The sequence below is a fragment of the Crinia signifera genome, chromosome 12 (assembly GCF_055691185.1).
Source record: "Crinia signifera chromosome 12, ASM5569118v1, whole genome shotgun sequence".
Lineage (NCBI taxonomy): Eukaryota > Metazoa > Chordata > Amphibia > Anura > Myobatrachidae > Crinia > Crinia signifera.
In genome coordinates, this window is record NC_139228.1 from 35,582,286 (window position 1) to 35,603,515 (window position 21,230).

Here is a 21,230-nt window from a genome sequence, read left to right on the forward strand (position 1 = left end):
TATGGTATGTAAATGCATGCCGATAGCAATGCTTTCTCTTGCTCATTTCCATGCTTCGTAAAATGTTCTATGAAATGTAAAAGGCCTTGTTTTTGCTAGCAATGGGTATGTTTTCTTTTGAAACTAAGGGGGCGATTCAAGTTGGCTGTGTCCCCATGTGCCAGCCCCTGCCCGCCCCCCTCTGTACAAACTCCATTGTCAACTGTGATAGTCGATGAAGGCGTTCGTACTGCGGCCCTGCACATTCGTATATAAACATACGCATGTGCGGAGACGCACCATCGGTCCCAGTCGCGAATACGCTGGGGACTGAGTCTTACTAAATCGTGCCCTAAAGGTGGCCATACACTGCTGCGACTTCTCGCAGCAGTGTATGGTCATATGATCCCCCCTGAGCTGCCCAGGACCTGCGCTCCCTTGACATGTGATGTATCCCCTGCCGCCAGGAAGGGGTCCAAGTCGGAGGACAGACGTGCAAGCAGGTCCAACCTCTGACTCCGGTCTGATGCGCACGGAAACGGGCATTGGATTTGTGCCGATTTCACCTGATTTCTCAGCCCATCTGAATTGGGAGAAATCAGCCCAAATCGAGAGAAATCAAGAGCATACAAGAGAAATATACCCCTTTCACATCACACCTCAAACCTGGGTTATTGCCGGGAAGACCCTGGTTGAGGTGTGGGGTGAAAGCACCAAACCTTATATCCCGTGTCGACCAACCCGGCAATTCAACCTGGGATATAAGAAGAGTTAAACTGCGGGTCGCCAGACAACCTGGGTTTAATGTGATAGTGGTGGACCCAGGATCTCAATGCCAACTCTGACCCGACAATGCGATCTGAAAGCGGTATTAGATTTTCGTTGTTTCAAACTGAAGTCTAAATTGCAATGTAAAAAATAAAGCTGTAAAACATGTGTGGGCTACATAGAAATGCAGACATTATTTATACTGCGAGAGGATTTTTTTAAAACCACCTTGCGCTGCTAGTAAATCAATTTTGTACTTATAATAATACCACTGGACAGAATAACACTGGACACACTGCTGAAAATGTAGAAATTTTATATATAAGACAAAAAATAAAACAATTCATACATAAAAATTAGTAACAATAATTGATACAATATAATAAAAATACCTAAATGGCCATATATGAGGTTACGTTTGCAAACTGTATGGGAGCTCCGTGATGGGTTAAAGATTAGATGGTAAGGTTAGTTGTAGTCACTGGGGATAGCCAGGATGAATGGGGAAGGGGGAGGGGAAATGATGCAGATGAATAAGCAGCACAGTAAGTAGATGATTGGAAAGCACATGCAGGGTTAATATGACGGATGGTACAATGCCCAAAGTGCGGCACTAGAGGCAATTTGCAATATCTCACCCTCCGTTGGTATAGTGGTGGGAGGCGTCGGGGAGCTTATGTTGGTGTCAGCTCGTACCCGATCAGATAGCGTTGCAGGCGGGGAGCTTGATGTTAGATGGCTCTACCCGTTTGAGTGATGGGTCTGATGTGATTGACCGTCTGTAGGTGCTGGTATAGGTGTCCGGAGGTATCAACGGCTGGAATGATCGCCAGGAAGCGGGAGTGGAACTCGACCGCTGGATTTACATGCAGGAGCTGCTGCCCAGATGACGGTGGCTCGTTAGCTGGAGACCGCGGCAGACCAGCTGGATGCTGTGGACTGGTGAGTGAGGGAGTCACGGAGGTTTGCAGACGTAACAGGAAGTGACGTCGACGCGTTTCGTCTCTATGGCAACGGAGACTTTTTCAAGTCCACAGCATCCAGCTGGTCTGCCGCGGTCTCTTCCTCTGTGTCTTCTGTGCCTCTGTGTCTTCCACCTCTGTGAACACTCCCCCAATCAACAAATCTGTCTAACAACATACATCTCTTTGTCTCCATTTTTTTGTGTCGGCTTATATTTCCTCTCTTTTGCTTTTACCATACTTATGCTGCCCATACATACGTCAGATATTGCATGCAATCATTTGATTTCGGCCACATCTGGCCGATAAATCAAATGACTGCATGCATTTTGAAGCTGACATTCCGCGCAATGCGCAGGCACGCCGCCGAATGTCGCATCGATAAATATTATGAGCTGAACATAATATTTTTCGAATAGCATGAGCAATCGCATGTGGTTTTTAACCACATGCGATTGCTCGAATGCAATCAGCTGCGGGAGCGGGGCATGGATGGGGAGCGGGCAGGGATGAGGACCGGACCCGGCGGTTGAGGAGCGGGAGCCGGTACCTTAGCGGGAGCAGGGCAGGGATGGGGACCGGAGCCTACGGTGGCGGACGAGGAGCGGAAGCCGGTACCATAGTGGGAGCTGGGGACCGGAGCGGTGGAGCTTTCAGGCGGCGGGACTTGGCGGTGGCAGCAGATGACTTGAAAAACTGGACGGCCCCTGAGAGAGAGAGAGAGCTCTCTCAGCCAATCAGCGGCCACTGATTGGCTGAGAGAGCTCTCAGTCTCAGCGGCTTTGGCCAATCAGAGGGCCATCCAGTATTTCAAAGTCATATGCTGCCGCTGCCGAGTCCTGCTGCCTGACAGCTCCGGTCACCAGCCAGGTAGTACCCCGCAGCACCCGATGTCCATCACAGATGGCATGCAACATCAGGTGCTGCACTAGGCAACACTTGATGCGATGGGACATCGCATCGCGATGTCCCATCGCATCTGATGGCATAAGTGTATGGGCAGCATTACAGTACTACTTCTTTCGTAAACCACAATGGCTGCTTTCTCTTTGTGTTTTTCCTAACCCTTTTGATATAAAGTTTAGTATTGAACTTTAACATTTTTGCCATCTCTCCTGAGATTCAGAATTGCCCAGCCATACACGAATGTATATGCACTTTAAAATTGATAGGCCACCTCCCGTCATTAGTCCACACTCCCAAAATGTTTAGGGGGAATGTTATTGCCCCCCCTCCCCTCATCAGCAGCACACGTACGGCATGTTCTGTGCTGACAGCAGGCTCAGCATGAGCTCTCCCGCCGGGCCTCTCAAACAAGCTGGGCCCCTACAGCAAGCCCCGGTAATTAGTACCCGCTCCACCCCCCTCTTGGTGGCCCTGTGCATGTGTTTGAGATTTAGGATCACCCAGCCATAACTGTGCACGTGTATGTGATTGAGAACCACCCAGCTTCATGTCTGTTTGCAATTTAGAATCACCGGGCTAAATGCGTGCCTGTGTATGTGATTCAGAATCAGCAGACTATACGCATTTCATGTGTATGCATTTCAGAATCGCCCAGGTAGATGTGTGCATGTATATGTGATTCAGAACCACCAGGCTATATGTGTGCATAAGATTCAGAATCATCCGGCCATAAGCGCGCATATGTATGTATGCATGTGATTCAGAATCAGCAAGCTATACATTTAGGGGGGAATTTACTAAAGGAAATTTGTAAAAAATAGGTGTAAAAATAGGTGTGTTTGTATCCAGAAATACACTTATTTTTGACATTTACTATCCCAAAAATACGGCAATTCGTAGTCGTATTGATTTGCTATCAATACGAATATGAATTGCCGTATTTTCGGGATAGTAAGGGGGACATTTACTAAAGGAAATTTGTAAAAAATAGGTGTATTTGTATCCAGAAATACACTTATTTTTGACATTTACTATCCCGAAAATACGGCAATTCGTATTCGTATTGATAGCACATCATTACGAATACGAATTGCCGTATTTTCGGGTTAGTAAATGTCAAAAATAAGTGTATTTCTGGATACAAATACACCTATTTTTTTACAAATTTCCTTTAGTAAATTTCCCCTTTAATGTCTATTTGATCCATAATCCCCCAGACCATACAAAAGCATGTGTATGCGATTCAGAATCAGCAGACTATATGCATTTCATGTGTATGCGATTCAGAATTGCCCAGGCCATACACATGCATGTGTATACGATTCTATGGTTCATGATCAGCTGATTCCTGAAATGCAGCCAGATTCAGACCTGCATGCAATGTAGAATAAGGCCCAAAGAATGACCTTTATATTGAGTTTATACAAAGACTGCTACAAAAAAACATTGAACTTCAATTAAGAATTTCACTAAACTAGCAGAGCAAGATACTGTGTCCCAGCCAGTACACACCAAGCTCAAGGGAACACCTTGTAAAAATGGAAGCATAATATGATTGGGGAGATTCATGTCTCCATGGTGTGCTACCACAATGTTTGACTATGCAAATCTTGATAGTAAACAGAGGGAGCCCCTCTCATTGTAGCGATAGAATCGGTAGCCCCCGCCATCCGTCAGAAGGGGGCGCGTGCGCATGAGATGCTTGCACGCCCCATTCTGAAGGAGCTTCCCGCTGCTGCCTCCCCGTTGCTATTCGCCGGTCCCCACTGCCTCCCCGCACCCCCCCCCCCCTACCCTGCCCATCTCCCTGAAGCGGAGACGGGCAGGGTTTGCATACCCCGCCGTCCCTCACGCGTCCCAGTCAGATGGAGCGAGCGGGGACAGTCTGGCGATCCCTGGCGCTGGCTGAGAGGCGATCTATCTGTATGGTAGCCTATAACTTTGCTGTGCACCTCTGTAGAACACAAGTAAACATGAGTGATGTTATTGGGCGCAAACTTGCTTTCACCTGACTTTTCTGCCAAGCACACAGCGTTGGGACACAATTAGGGAATTTAATGCTGACAAAAAGTGTGAATTGCCCTTGCCGCAGTGTTTAAAAGCCAACGATGACTCCCCATCTCGTCCGACCGGGCAAATGACAGATTTATAAAAAGTGCTTGATACCCTGGGGGTTATTCTGATTCACTCACATAGGCAAATTCCTTCTCAAATGGACAAACCTATGTGCACTGCAGGTGGGGCAGTTGTAACATGTGCAGAGAGAATTAGATTTGGGTGAGTTATTTTGTTTGTGTGCAGGGAAAAATCTGATTGCTTTATTTTTACACTGCAATATAGATCTCACTTTGAAGTCAAACACCACCCAAATCTAATTCTCTCTGCACATGTTACATCTGCCCCCCCCCCCCCTTTGCAGTGCGCATGGTTTTATCCATTTGAAAAGGAATTTGCCTTTGCGAGTGAACCAGAATAAGGGCCCCTATGAGACAGCAAAACACGTTTGTGTTAGATCGGGTAGCCGTACAGCACAGCTTTTGTCATGCTGATTCGCCGGCCGGCTGAAAGAATTCACCAGCAATTGAATTCCTCTCAATGCCATTTTCTACAATTTTGGAAAAGCACTTTTAAGCATACACTCAGGGATGATGGACAGCATTATCAACACAGCAACGTTTTCTCCATTAAAAGAATGCTAATTGGTTTTCTGAGATAATTAGTTGTATAATGACCTTGTTCTTTTACTTTGAAATCTTTCTCGGAATACTCCGCAGGCTTTACTTGAATCTGGGATTTAATCAGAATAATCAGGACAATCGTTTAGAAAATCTATTCCCAAAATGAGACAAAGGACTGATTATCATTTCACACCTTTCAGAAATGTTACAGTATTGTCTTTCATCAAGGAAAATCGGTTATTGTTACAACTCATTTTTCCATTTCCCTGTCACAATATATTTGAGAAGATTAAAAGAAATGAATACTTAAATGCATTGTAAAACAAGAACACACATTACTACTTCAGCAAGAAATCATTTACCTGAAACTGAAGAAAGTTATAATATACAATTAAGCACAGTATTGTGCAAAAGTTTTAGGCAGGTGTGGAAAAAAACAATGCACAATAAGAATGCTTTAAAAAATAGAAGTATTATACCCCTTTCACATCGCACTTTTAAAACGGTATATTGCCGTTTTTTTTCCATTTTAAAACGTTTAAGGCTGCAATGTGAAAGTGCCCGAGTTGATTTACCGGTTAAAGTTAACCGGTATTTCAACACGGTTAAAAAGCAGAGTCCTACACGTTTTAAAGCCGTTTTTTGGCAGTTTGAACAGCTCTATTTCAATGGCTTGAAACGTGTCCCTTGGGGGTTAAACGGGTTGAATGTTTGAATGGTATTAAATGATTTTTAAAACGGTTTTCACCTGCAATGTGAAAGGTCTCAAGGCTCAGACCCGTTTTAAAGTCACCTGCAATGTGAAAGCAGTATTAATAGTTTATTTTTTTTTATCAATTAACAAAAAGCAAAGTGAATAAACAGAAGAGAAATCTAAAATCAATCAATATTTTATGTGACCCCTATTTGATGTGAGCATTAATTCTTCTAGGTACACAGTTTTTGAAGGAACTTGGCCGGGAGATTGTTTCAAATATCCTGAATAACTAACCACATATCTTTTGATGATGCTTGCTCACATCCTTCTATCTCTTCATGTAATCCCAGACTCTATGATGTTGAGATCAGGGCTCTGTGGGGGTCAAATCATGACTTTCATGACTCCTTCTTTAAAATGAAGGTAGTTCTTATTGACATTGGCTGTTTGTTTGGGGTCATTGTACTGGTGCAGTATAAATTTTGAGACATCAGACATCTCCCTGATGGTAGGGATGGCCATCGACTATCGACGTTCCCAAAACATTGATGGTCAGGACCTAGTGCTCGATGTTTTGGCCATCGATAGGGGAGGGTCGAATAGTTTAATGCCATAGATCGAAGGCATCTGATGGTGATGTTTTTGTCCCCCCCCCCCCCGTCCAGTCAGACAGTCAGTCAGCCACACAGTCCATATCCTGTCTACCGCACTGGTCCGGGTCTCAACAGTTTGCAACTTCTTCGGCCAGCGATGTGGCACTGGGCAGCTTCAGGGGGCTCAAATTCATAAACAATTACACGCCGAGGATGGTGGACCGCGCCCCGTCCAGGACCCCTCCCCCTTTGTCCATCAATCATGCTGGTCCGTCCCAGTCCCTCCTCGGCTCGTACCCCACGTGACCCGCCGGAGTGCTGACATATTTCATTAGTGAGTACGGTCCCCCCAGCGGTGCCCGGCCGGGAGGTGCACACATGCGCAGAAGAAACTTTAACTAGATTGACATGCATGCACCTCCCGGTGGGGTGGCACCCCCTTTCTTCTGCGCATGCGCAGCTAAGCGATGATGGGAACCATCGATGGCTGGTGATAGAATGTTTTATAGCCATCATTGGTTCCGGTTTTAAAAGCCATCGATGGCGGATGTGTTGATAGTCATCCCTACCTGTTGATTTTGTATGATGTATAAGCATCTGCTTGTATTTTGACAGCATTGCTCCTGACCAAATCTCCAAATCTATATGCTGAAATACAGTTGCAAATTTAAAAGGGACCTCCACCATGCTTCACTGTGGCATGTAGACACTCAATTCTGTGCCGCTCTCCAGCCCTTCTGCGAACAAATTGCCTTTTGTTATAGGCAAATATTTAAAATTTTGACTGATCAGTCCAGAGCACCTGCACCATTTTTATGCACCCCAGTTTCTATGATTTCATAGTTGAGTCGCATGGCCTTGTATTCACAACAAAGGTATGTCTTTTTGGCAGCAATTCTTCCATGAAGACCACTTCTGGCCAAACTTGTCAGAACAGTAGATGGTTGTACATGGGTACCACTGGTTTCTACCAGGTCTGAGTTGATGGTACTTGCTGGATATCTTCTTATTTCTAATGGAAATAAGCAAAATGTGTCTTTCATCTGATGCCCTAAGCTTTCTTGGCTGACCACTGCATCTACGGTCCTCAATGATGCCCGTTTCTTTGTGCTTGTTCAAAAAAGATTGAACAGCGCATCTTTAAACCCCAGTTTGCATTTAAATCTTTGTCAGGGAGAGACCTAGTTAATGCAGTATAGCAACCTTGTGTCTTGTTGCTGTGCTCAGTCTTGCCGTAGTGTATGAACTGTGACCTTAAACGATTCCAAAACCTCACCGTTGTAGCAGAGTTTGGCTGTTCAAAATCCGGTTTCTGTTTATGAATGGGTTTCAACCTATGAAAATAATTATCAATATTCATATGATTGGTTAGTCATGCACCTGAATATAATTCTACAAATTTCCTGACTTTGTGCAAGTATACCTAAAAGAATTGATGCTGTTTTGAAGGCAAAGGGTGGTCACACCAAATATTGAGTTACTTTAAATTTCTCTTCTGTTAATTGATAAAAAATACACTATTAGCACTTCTACTTTTTTCTTCTTAAAGCATTCTTACTATCCAGCAATTTTCACACATCTGACAAAACTGTTTACACAGTCTTGTATGTCTAATAGTGGTTTCTGTATAATAGTAGTTGGATAACTCGCCAAGAAGTGCTAAATATTGCCAACATTTATTTTATTTACGGAAACTGTATGCAAAATCACATTACCTTTGTGACAAATACATCACATTACATCAGTGGTTCCCAAACTGTGTGCCTATGCACCCTGGTGTGCCTCAGGACACTTGCAGGGATGCCTTGGGTTGGTGGACCAAGAACAATTCATATTATTTATGGTCAATGTACCAGGCAAAACCAGTGCTTGTGGCTGCCAATCATAATATATGTGGACAAACAGAAGCAAATCCTGTCCCTTACCAGATAACTGTGACATATAAACACAATGCACTTACTTTAATATTTTTTTTCTGAATTGCTCAATAAGAAGCATTTGGCCTAGGGGGTGCCTTGAAAATATTTTGATGCTCTAGAGTGCCGTGATTCAAAAAGTTTGGGAACCACTGCATTACATCTTGAACAATGTACATTACTAATGAATAACACTCTTAAAAGATAGTTATGACAATTTATATATATAAAAATGCTACAATCCACCATAATAGTATTACTTAGAACAAGAAAATAAAGAATATTGTCTAACAAAAAACGGCACTTGTGTAGTTTAACGGCGCCAGCATGGCGCCGTGCGTCTGAGTCCCCTTGCGGGGCTCGCTTCGCTCGCCCACGCTGCGGGCTTGGTTGCTCGCTGCGCTCGCCACACTATCTAAACGCAACTCCATGCCAACGTGGATAGTGGGGGTATGAACTATCTACGTTGGCATGGAGTTAAGTTACTTTATTTTAGATAGTTTGGCGAGCGTCCCCAACCCGGAAGTAGCACGGCGCCATGAAACTACACAAGAACCCAAAAAACTAACACAATATAAAAGTCCCATATACATATATAATATTCAAGTAGAACAGATTCCACATTTTCCTGTGTAGTTGTGGATTAGAGTTCTCTAAAAAAAACTCTGGTGTTTCCACCATTGTGTCGGGTTCTTTCTGGAAATTATCAGTTATATTGTTACTGTAGTTTTGAGAAGTCTTTCCATTGAACTACCAAACCATTGGTATCTGTTTAGTTTGTGTGGCTTTGTTTTGTGTGTGTTTAAGTGTTCCAGCAACAGGCTCCTTCTTACAAATCTATGACCGCACACCGTACAGCTGAACTTCCTCTTCAGCAAAAACTAAAAATGTATCTCAATGGGATCAGTGTCTATCACCAAAAAAGATAGTTGGTTGAGTTGGAACTGTTCTGCCTGGTTTGCATTGAATGGTTCTCTGATGGTCTCGCCCCATGCAGCAACAGAGCAGTGCTTCTGTGCCTAACCCCCCCCCCCCAGCCAGCCATGCTTTTTTTTTTTTTTTGCACGTGCACAAATCATATGAATTTTTTGTATCAAATTGTTTTAATGCAATGGTCAGTGACCATCACATCGAAAGATTCAATGTCGGATGCCCAGCTATCATTTGATGATGGGCTTCCGATGTCCATCCCTAATGTGGGGACCCCAAATGGAAGAGCCTGAGATACATGGATATGCAAGTGGTCTTTCAATGTAACGCAGGATTCAAAACGTTCACCACAATAGTGGCATGAGTATGCTCTGCTGACCGCATTACTGAAGGAGGACTCTAGCTCTTCTGAAGATGGCAGGGATTGGTGTGGAGATCTTTCAGGATCACAGGTCTCCTGCTTTATGGATCTTGCAGCCTTCTGAATATCTTCTAATGATTTCACTGTGGAGTCAACCTGACCGGGAAGATGCGAGCTTCGCTGATCTGAACCTACTCCTTCAAGTCCGATGGCGAGAGACAACTGTAATTGAGGATGCTCTCCTTGTGGGGGAGGTCTGGTCGCACTTGGTGGGTTGTTTCTCAGAGTAATGGTCTCCTTTGGTGCTTTCTGAGTGCTTGAGATCTGAATCCCATATAAATTGGAGGATTGTACAGTTTCTGACGGTAATGCTGGAGTTGGTTTACAGGGATGTGTTGGCACAAGATTGGCATGGAGAAATTTAATTCCTTCCTCCAATCGGAAATGATCCACATTTTGTTTGGGGTTTTTCCCTGTGTACATGACATGTAAAAGGTAGCTGAAAATGTCTGGCTGGATGTCGGTTGGCTGGATCTTAATGCATTCGCTATGGGAGAAAACAAAACAGATATATTGTGAAGAATGTTATATTATAAAATTTATATCACACCACAAATATCAATGTAAGAACAGGCAATACATACACACAATCTAGTACAGTAGAAGAGAATACACCTAATACAGATATTACTTCTTTTCTCTGTATGCCTAGGGGTTGATTTTGAGTCTGTTAAAACTGCTTTAGGGGATTTTGGTAGTAGTCGTGTATGTGACTTTATGGTATTGCCCTTCCTTTGGTGTACAGCTATATGTCTGACTGCACAAGGGACACACATTTTTAGCAGCAGCAGCCATCGGGAGCATTATTGGAACTTACATCAGTCACTTCCAAGGTGCAGAATCTGCATCAGGGTATGACGGTCAATGTACAGGATATGTAAGCGCAATATCTTCATGCATCTGTTTAAACACCACACAACAACCCCAATAGTCATTGTGGCTCTATTGGTCCTGCAACTCAGGACAGTATTCCATGCGATTTGGCTGTCCGCAAGGAAAATTGTAGAAAATGTCCCACCCAAAATGGATGCAGCCTCAGAGGAGACACTTTTGAAAGGTGATAGAAGAGGAGGCGGCAGCCACCATTTTGGGAGGAACATCTACTAGATGGTAAAGGAGGCACTGGCAGGTGCGAACAGCACCAGGATTGTGGTGGGAGCCGCATGAAACCCCTGACAACGAGCAGGTAGTGTGGCATAATCATAAAGGGATTTACTATGTGAGGCCTAAATTGTTAGGTACCGTCGTCCGGGTGCCGGGAATCCCGGACACACGGCGGTGCGGGGTCAGCACAGCAGCGCCGGGGACGCTGCCAGGCGGCCTTCCAGCTTCTGTAGCCGCCGTCCGGATGCTGGGGATTCCGGGCAGTCGGTGGTGGGCGGTCAGTGCAGCAGAGCTGGGGACGTTGCCAGGCAACGTCCCAGACCGCAATCTGACGCCGGGACGTTGCTAGGCAACGTGCCCGGACTTCCACCCGGCAGCTGACGATGTCAGACGCCGGCGTCATTCAGGGAACGCCAGATTCAAATAAAAGGCCGGCGTCTGCTGCACACAGACGCCGGTTATAGCTCTGCCAAGCTGTTTCTGGTCCCCGGTGGTTTGCAGTTCTTTGGTGTCTTCTTGCTGAGGTTATCCAGCAGTCCCGCTGCCCGCCCTTGGTATCTGCTCCCAGACTCTGTTTCAAGTCTGTGCCTCTTGATCTCTTCGTGACCCTGCTGACAGCTTCAGGTTCCATCATCTGTCCCAGCTCACGTAAGTGCTCCAGTGGAGCCTGGTGTTATTGCCTTTATTTACCGGCAGCAAGCCGGCCAGTGTTACTATCTTTTTGGCTACTTAGCCTGTTTGTTAGTTTAAGGGCACAGGCGTCCACCCCTCCGTGGGCCCAGCCTGTCTCCCTCTCTGGTGATTACCAGTACCTTATTTCTGTTCTCTTTGCCCTTCTTTAGTCCTTTGGGGTAGGCAGGGCGTTCCTGTTTATTCTGGTTTTTGTTTTGGGGATTCGCTTCCAGTCCTTGTTACCTCTTCTTAGAGATTCCCCGCAGCTCTCTCTTTGTGCCTGCGACTGGGTCGCATTCCCGTCCTTGGCCTGGTGCCGGCAGATAGGGGTCATTACCAGCATAGGCCCATTAGCTAGTCATTACTCTTGAGCCAACCTCTGACGATTGCAAGCTCTTTGTCCCCTCATAAGACCTGGCTGCATCGGGGTTGGAGCGGGCATAACGCGCTCCTTCGGACGTGGCGGCCACAGGTGAAGACTAGCCTTCGCAGGGGTTTGTCATCTGCTCGAGGTGCTCAACAGAGAGAGTGTAGGGTTCGCCGTGGCCGTCCTAAACAGCGGTCACGGGCTCATGCCTGACCTCCCACTCCCTGTTCCCTGGTGCAACAGTTCACAACCCTCAGACAGACATAACATAAATATGGTGCAAGGGGCATTATGGTCTGTGTGGGGCATAATATGATTACATGGTACAAGTCTTTTTTTCTGAAAGGCCACACCCATTGCAGTGAGACCACACCCCTTTTATCAGTGGGGTGTATTTTTTTAGTGTGCTCACTGGGAGCCAAATTGTCTAGAAACATCCCTGCACAGACACTGTGGGACACATGAACTGTGTGACTTTGCATGCATGCATGGTTGCAAAAACTTTGCCAAATTAGGGGAACATCCGCATTGTGTCCAACCTGAGAACATCCAAGCATCCCCAAAATTATAAGGGGCTAATCTGGTAAAAAAAAAAAAAAAAAAACACACCCAAAAATAAACCTAATAGTGCAGTAATTAGTGTACTAATGTCAACATTGCAGTGCATCTATAAAATAAATATGATAAAATAAAGAATTTTACTTTACATCATATGCACAGAGTACATAAAGCTTATCTACAATGCCAATCATTAAGAATCGGTGTACTGTACTGGAATAGTGCATCTGTGCTACATGTTCCACCCAAACATGGGAAACAGAGGTCAATGGAATATTAGGTCACCTTACACGTTTTACCATCACCTTACACATTTTCCCTACAATTTATACCCTTTTCACACCACACCTCAGACCTGGGTAAATACCGGTGTACTGATGTGTCCCAGGATTGGGAACTAGGAGATGATTTGTTCTCTAACAGGCCTATACTTAGGACACGTCGGCATGTACTGAGGCTCGAGGAAAATAAATTCCGTACTGAATTACGAAGAGGATATTTCACCATTAGAGCAGTAAAATTCTGGAACTCATTGCCGGTGGGGGTGGTTACAGCAACTACTGTTAATGAATTTAAATCAAAACTGAATGCATTTTTGGCCACTAATGGAATCCTATAGATATGAATTACTCAAGTCAGTAGTTACAAGTTAGATAGGTTGAACTCGATGGACTAACATCTTTTTTCAACCTTAATTACTATGTTATGTCAACCCGGGTTGAGGTGTGGTATGAAAGCACCAAAGCTTATAACCTGGGTTGACCAACCCTGCAATTTGACCCGGGTTATAAAGAGGGTTATACCCGGGTGACCCAGTGTATAATGGTGACCCGGGTTTAATGTGAAAGCGCCAGACCCCAGGTCCGACTCGGCATTGCGATGTGAAAGGGAATTAGATTCCTTGCTTCGTTCTCTGCTTTCAATTTTACGTGAATATCAATCAGAGTTGATAGTTTTTATTGCCACGGGGAAACCACGCAGATCCTCAGTTATATATATATATATATATATAAAGCAGCTTTGTGTTGTATCCCAGGGAAACAGAAATAAACGGTGTTGCCTGATAGTATAAAGGCATAGATGACCAGGAGGGGAGGTCAGTACGTAAACAAGGAAAATCCATCTTCATACCTGGACTGATGAATGAAGATCATCTTGAAATAGTTTGAAAAGGCGGCAAGGACGGCTCTGTGAGCTTTAAAATACACGTCACCGATGGCTACGGTACAGTCACAGAGAAAGCCGAACTCCCGCTGCATATTCAGCTGCTGAAGCAGCACCAGGCTGTGACTAGACTGCTCCATGTTGTCAAATATTATATCCAAACAATCCAGACCCTTATCCGATTACATTAAGGTATTGGCTCGTTTATCTAGAAATCCGGGCTCTAGAAAGGAAACCAGAAAACAAATTGTAACAAAATGGGTGCTTATCGCTATACAAAGCAATGATCCAGACAATGGGCTAATTCAGCATGGATCGCTAATCGCATGTGCAGGGTCAATAAGTGGAAAAAATTGTACTTCTGTATTAGCACGGCGCCAGATTTTACTACTTATGCAAATGTAGTAAAATCGCATCGCATCACATGCCGTTATGGTATGGCATGCGATGCGATTTTGACGCTTATAATGGCATTTCATGTACTATAGCATTAAATTACATATAATGTCATATATTAAGGCCCCCCAGTGTCGACGTGATCCCGAAGCGTGGCAAACGCAGCGGTACGCGTCCGACCTTTTCATACCCCCACTATCCACGTCGGCGTGGAGTTGATGTTATATAGTGTGGCGATCGCAGCGTGCCACCGAGGTTCTAGGTTCCATCAGAACCGATATCTCATCGCATCGCATGCAATACAATAATGGCATGCGATGCGATGCGATTTTTTATCGCATCCTATCTTTTTAATGGATTCACTGACACAGAGCAGTGAATACATTACATAGGAAAATCGCATTGCATGCCATACAATATGGCATGCAATGCGATGCGATTTCACTACCGTGAATATCCCTCTACGCAAATGGAGTAGTGGGTGCCGTGATAATACACAAATACCAAAAAAATCCCTAGGCATAGATGTTGCAGCGTATCCGTAGATTGACAGGAAGCTGGCCTTTAGGGGCACAAACGTGGAATTTTCTGGGTGTTTGTGTGAAAATGCCGGCGTGCCCAGGTGTTTTTCAGGTGGGTCTCTGCTTGTCAGCCTGATTCTTGGGCAGATTAGTGAAAGCCCTAAACTGGTGCAGATGGAAAAACCTGTTCATTGGTTTGAGTTTTGTGAATGGACCTGATCGTTCTTTGCGGTTATTCTTTCTGTCTGGGTGGCGGCTTTCTGCTCGCAATTCACTGCGTTTTCTCTAATAAGCAATCCATGCTGAATTAGGTCCAATGTTAGGGACAGTGGGCCTTATTCTGGTTCACTCTCAGAGGCAAATTCCTTCTCAAATGGACAAAACCATGTGCACTGCAGGTGGGGCAGATGTAATTTGTGCAGAGAGAGATAGATTTGGGTGAGGTTTTACTTCAAAGTGAGATCTATATTGCAGTGTAAGAATACAACAGCCAGTATTTTCCCTGCACAGAAACAAAACAACTCACGCAAATCTAACTATGCACAAGTTACATCTTCCCCACCTGCAGTGCACATGGTTCTGGCCAACTGAGAAGGAATGTGCCTCTGCGAGTGAACTAGAATAAGGGCCAGTGTCACACTACGAATGAAGAATAGAATACCCTGTATGTATCTTCGCAGACATGTGATATATTTAGACACACGCCGCGACCACACGGGCGCACAAATTACCTAAATATACAATTAAAAAAGAAAAGATTTAATCATTTATGACAATTTGCTGCTCCCAAGGTTGATTCTGTTTAACACAAATAATTACATAAAGAAAGAGAGCGCAGTTGTTATAATTACAGTTAAATAAATAGATTTATTAATACCACAATAAAATTAATAATTCTTTCTGATTAAATAAATGTAATTAACACTGACATAGGTGGGACACAATTCCAATGTAACGAATGGCAGAATATGACATATTTTTGCAATACCACTTAACACACAAACAGTTCTCACCAATGGTGACCGCTCCAATAGTGCATAGAACCTCTGTTGCCAGATAACTTATGTCCAGTCTCCCTTGATTATGAAGGCACAACTCCTTTAGATGGGAGTGAGAAGGCTTAGGGATTTTGGTTTTAGGATAGCAGGACCGTTTTAGGTTTTGTGGGTTACAGGTGTCACGAACAGTCCGCACCACCGGTTTAAGGAAGACGCCTGCGGTGCTTTCTTCACAGACACCCGATGTTTAGCCGCCTGTTCAACAGCTGCCTCCACGTCACCTTCTCAAGCCGGGAGAGTGGTCTGGAGATAGTCGCACGATAGTAGTCACAGGCAATGGGGCAGATGTATTAAGCTTTAACAAGAGATAAGATACCACATGGCATGCATATTTGCTCAGGCCATGGATTGGTTCCAGAAAGACAACCCTAAACCGTGGGTAATTATGGAACAAGCTGTTACACTTCCCCTAACTCTGCCAGATGTGCTGTGGCTACCACCTATAGCGGTCCCCTCAGTGTAAAGCTATCCAGACGACCATCTCATTTTGGCACAAAATGGTCTTATCTAATGAAGCAACTACCCTACCCTGCCCCCACCAATCATTACAAGCTATAGCACAGCTGATCCCCAATTTAAATATCAATACATGGCCTGACTTAGGCATCTCATCCCTTCAAGATATTCTTTCTAACGGTGATCTGGTCCCCTTTTCCCACCTCCAGACACAATTTTGTATACCAAAGCAAGACTTCTTTAAATACCTTCAAATACGGCACTGGTTTCATAGCTTCACCCCCAAACCTCCTCGGCAACATAAATTCCCTAAAATTCTCACGTTTCTTTTCATGTCTCGTTCGGATCGGGGAGGAATTTCTAAATGGTACCGATATTTAATAGAGGAGAAAGGGAAAGTTTCATTCCCCTCACAAATTAAATGGGAGAGGGATATGCCCAACACATTTACTGAAGAAATCTGGTCACAAATCACCCACTCCTGCTTCAGAATATCCAAAAACGTCAACCACTCCGAAATGTTCTACAAATTGCTACATAGAGCATATCTTACCCCTGCAATATTGCAGAAGTTCTGGCCTAATATCTCTCCTTATTGTTGGAGGAATTGCGGCATGGTGGAAGATATTTTTCATGTTTTCTGGACATGCCCTGCAGCCCCTGTGGCGGGAGGTGTTCGGTCTTATATCAAAGGTGTTACACAGACAAGTCTGCATGAGTCCCCTGCTGGCCCTATTTCATCATCTCCCTGGGGATCAGAAATCGGATGACCACTACCTCCTGGGCCATATATTGATAGCAGCCAAAGCTTCTATATCTCAAATGTGGAAGTCAAATTCTATACCCACTCTCAAGTCCATTGAAAAGAGAATTCACAATCATTTTCTCTTTGAATCGGCTAGCTGTCCATATTCATCGTCCGCCTTGTCGATACACACGAAGTGGCGCAGGTGGGGCGAGTATAGGGAATCCACAAGTCAACCCTGCACCTCGAGTACGCCATGCGATTTGTCTGTCCTGCATTCCCCTAGCTAAATCTCACGTCCAATCGGTTTATGCTGCTATAATTGACTGTAAAGTCACTCCTCATGAGCCTATCCTGAGGTACCTAACAAGTCATAGTGTACATACCCCTATTGATTAATTTACCATGATATGTGTAAAATCTGTGAATATTGTCCAATACCTGACATGTGATCCATACCCCCGTTTATACTCTGTCCTTTATATCCCCTCCTCTTAATTTATTGTTTGTTTGTTTTTCAGAATTGATTTTGTGTAATGCAGAAAAATTCAATAGAAATAAATATTAAAAAAATATTTATCTCTCTTTATCACCCTTGCATTTACCTCTTGTTAAGGCTTAATACATCTGCCCCAATGTATCTCAGGCGGGCTGGAGCCAATTAGAGTGTCATCGGTGGTTGCAGCACTGTGTCCAACGGGTGTCAGTGCAAAGAGAAAAAAGGGGTCTTGATGCGTTTCTCCGGTATTTAGTGTACCGGTTTCCTCAGAGGAAACATTGTTTTCATATTCTGCCATTCGTTACATTGGAATTGTGTCCCACCTATGTCAGTGTTAATGAAATTTATTTAATTAGAAAGCATTATTAATTTTAATGTGGTAATAATTAATCTATTTATTTAAATGTAATTATGACAACTGCGCTCTCTTTTATGTGATTATCTACAAAATAAGAGTTGAACAAGAACCTCTTCCTCTCTCCACACATCTCACACAAGCAATCCTGCAGCACAACATGCTTGTGTCAAGGGGCAAAATGAATCCTTTCAATGTAATTGTGCCACACTCTAAACAATAATGTTAATATATGCATTTTCATAATGTACATGAGTCTATTCTGATTACTAATTTGTCCCTTGCATTGTTATTGCAGTTTGAGAAAATTGCTTTGGATTTACAATATGAGTAAATTGGCCTCCCTAATTTAAACCCCCCTCCCTCAAAAAGAGTCCGCGCCACACATACATTCACATGTGCAGTGGCAGACGGTACGGCCAGTAGTACTGTAGGTTATTTTTCCCCGTTGTGCAAGAAAAGGTTTTTAGCATTTAATTAGGCACAAGAATTTCTATAGTAATTAACATAGCTTTTTTTTTCCAGTCTCAGAACAGCTGCATATTTAGGAAATGTATTATTTTAAGGTAAAAAAATGACAGTTCTTGGTTCAAAGCTAGATAGCGCTAGAATTGGGAATGCGGTCGATTATATTCCACAGTAACTGAATATGTGTGATAGCCACGTTAATTTTAGCTGTAAAAATATGAAATTGCCTACGCCTCTGTGGTGGAAAACTGTTTTTTTTTTGGTACTCGCCCGTCGTAGGCCATCGCATACCTTAAGTTAAGGTATGCGATGGACGTGACCGAAGCGATATTAGGGCTATTTTTAGCCTTTTCCCCGACAATTAAAAAATTGCGTCCATCGCATGCCTTAACTTAAGGTATGCGATGCGACCAACGTGATTTAACATTGAATGCATTGCATTCAATGTTAAATTCCTATGTAAAATAGGGTCCATTGTATGCCATTATAATGGCATACAATGCGACCGATGCGATGGACCCGATTTTACATAAGGAACAATGTTAAATGGCCCAATGGACCCGATATTTGGTTGTATCCCCACCCTGATGGGTAATTTGTATGTGAAATGCCCCCCCATTGCTAACACCACCCCACGATGAACGCCAACTCGAAGCGTGGCGAGCGCAGCTGTACGCATCCTCCGACCTTTTTATACCCCCACTATACGCCCGAAGCGTGGCGAGCCCCGCGAGGGGACGCGTAATACCTGTGAAGTAATGCGCGTCTGCTCGCCACGCTTCGGGCTCGGTGGCTCGCCACACTATATAAAATCAACTCCATGCCGACGTGGATAGTGGAGGTATGAAAAGGTCGGAGGACGCGTACCGCCGCCCCTCGCGGGCTCACCACGCTTCGGGTTGGCGTTCATCGTGGGGTGTCGTTAACAATGGGGGGGGGGGCGGGGGCATTTGACCCATCAGGGTGGGGATACAATGAAAATTGGGGTCTGGGGACCATTTTACATTGGTTCCAATGTAAAAATCGCGTCGATCGCATCGCATGCGATTTGGTCAAACTGTGGGTCCTGACCATCTCAGCATGGGGTCGTAAATCAGTGTTGCTGACCATCAGGCTAGTGACTTCTCTGATCTCTCAGTCAGTGATCCAGGAAGGCTAAAAAATCATTTGCATTGTCCTTTAAGCCCCATACACAACAGAAGATACAGATGTTACCTGGCCGGCTCGCCATAGCAATACGTCTCGACACGCCAATCGCCAAGACAGAATGGGGAGCGCGTGTGTCCCACACACGCACCCTGTTCTCGACGTGCCAAGAGGTAAAAATGAAGGCGGCTCCATCAGTATTGTGAAAGATATTGCTCAGAGTGAAATAGTTTACAATATCATCTACGATGTGCGGTCCCATGCGTCGTTAATGATGATTGAGGTCTACTGAACACGCAGGTCAATTTGGCTATATAGCAATGATGAATTTTGTGCAACAGTAGTGATTTTACCAATCAATGTCAGCATTCCGATGTTTGTTGCTGATTTTTGCTCTGGCTCTCACCCCAGTGGCAAACGCAGGATTTTCAGAAGGGGGTTTCCAGAGGGGCGGAGCAAAGCACGGAGATGGACACTTAGGTGACCCAGTATATGCCGGGTCAGTTAAAGTATTATAGATAGACCAAATGTATATAAATAATAATAATAATAATAAAAAAATATATATATACACACACACACACAAATATTATATATATATACATACATACATACATATACATACATACAGGGGTGTCAACAGCAGTGTAGACCCCTGGGCATAGCAATGTATTGGGGCCCCTACCGATCCTCCAGCGGTAGGGGTGGGGAAAGCTTTGATGTCCCGCAGGTGGTAGGGGGTATTATATCAACCGCTCAGCATGTAGGGCTCAGTAATTTCCACTAATTACCCCTTTACTGCACAGATGGTGGGAGATGGGGAGGGAGAAGGGGGCATTGGGCTGAATGAAGGGGCCCTGATACGTAACTTCCAGGGTGGTAGAGGATGTTTAATACGCAGAGGAGGGGTGTGTAGTGGAGTGGGCTTATTATTCATAATTTTATGGTGGGAGGACAGCTTGCTTGACTGCAGATATCTCCAGTTCCCGGAAATAGATTTCTTAGATTTTAATGGAATTAAAAACTAGAGCATCCCACCTACCAAATGGTATTGGGGACTAGGGGATCAGAGTTCAGGAGGCAGAGCAATCTGCCCACGAAAATATAATACTACATACCAGGTGTGTGGAGCTGGAGCAGCAACCAGCTGCTGGAAGGCTGATATCTCTGGTTCTGGGAACAGTAGAGACAAGCTACTAGTATCCGTCAAAGGGGGAGAGTTGAAGCTTTTGGAATATACCCTCGGAAAAACTCTAAGTCAGACAAAACCTGAAATATCTGACTGGGAAGAGCAATTAACAGGTTTGGATGGGGACCACTGCTTTGAAGTCAGATATCTCCAGTTCCCAAGGGCCGATTTTTACAATTCTGGTACCCATGGAAAGAGGGGACCCTCAGCTTTCAGCTGAAGGCCCTCAGACTCCTGGGGGGGTTTCTGGGTACTCAGAAACCCCCCCTGCGTGCGCTACTGCACCCCCCTCCCAGTGTTATCTGTGGCCGGCCACGCAGCATACGCAAATAAAATACTTTTTTTTTAATTGATTTATTTTGATGTGACATTGCATTGAAATATTCGATTGCAGAAGCCCAGCCATCACTTGATGATGTGCTTCTGATGTCCATCGCAATTCTAGACACTAACAACTCAGTACCGCACCCTAGTGACCCAGGACAGGCATGTCATATCTATTCTAATACAAGTTATTCCACATTCACACATGTGGACTCCGGCCCGTGTCTCCCTCACAGTGTTCCAGGCTGGCGGCCACTAGCGCCGTCTTCAGCCGCCACCACCAGGTGCCCTCCCCTCCCTGTGCCCGCGGCCCCGCGCACCGTCACCGAGGCGCATCAGCAGTGCACTGCACTGCAGC

At 44.6% G+C, this 21,230-nt stretch overlaps 1 protein-coding gene across 4 annotated transcripts in view; it reads right to left on the reverse strand.

The window, feature by feature from the left end:
• Positions 1-8,243: 8,243 nt before the first annotated feature.
• The window catches only part of LOC146049924 (zinc finger and BTB domain-containing protein 25-like), a 41,040-nt gene continuing 28,053 nt past the window's right edge, over positions 8,244-21,230 (reverse strand). For 3 of the 4 annotated variants that reach the window (XM_083166607.1, XM_083166608.1, XM_083166610.1), the window contains exons 2-3: positions 13,683-13,938; positions 8,244-10,337 (exon numbers count right to left, since the gene is read on the reverse strand). In XM_083166607.1, coding sequence (XP_083022733.1) covers positions 9,593-10,337; positions 13,683-13,855 — 918 coding nt within the window. In that variant the 5' untranslated portion in view covers positions 13,856-13,938 and the 3' untranslated portion in view covers positions 8,244-9,592. Of the gene's footprint in view, positions 10,338-13,682; positions 13,939-20,477; positions 21,207-21,230 lie in introns of those variants that run through there. The other variant, XM_083166609.1, reaches the window with a different exon arrangement.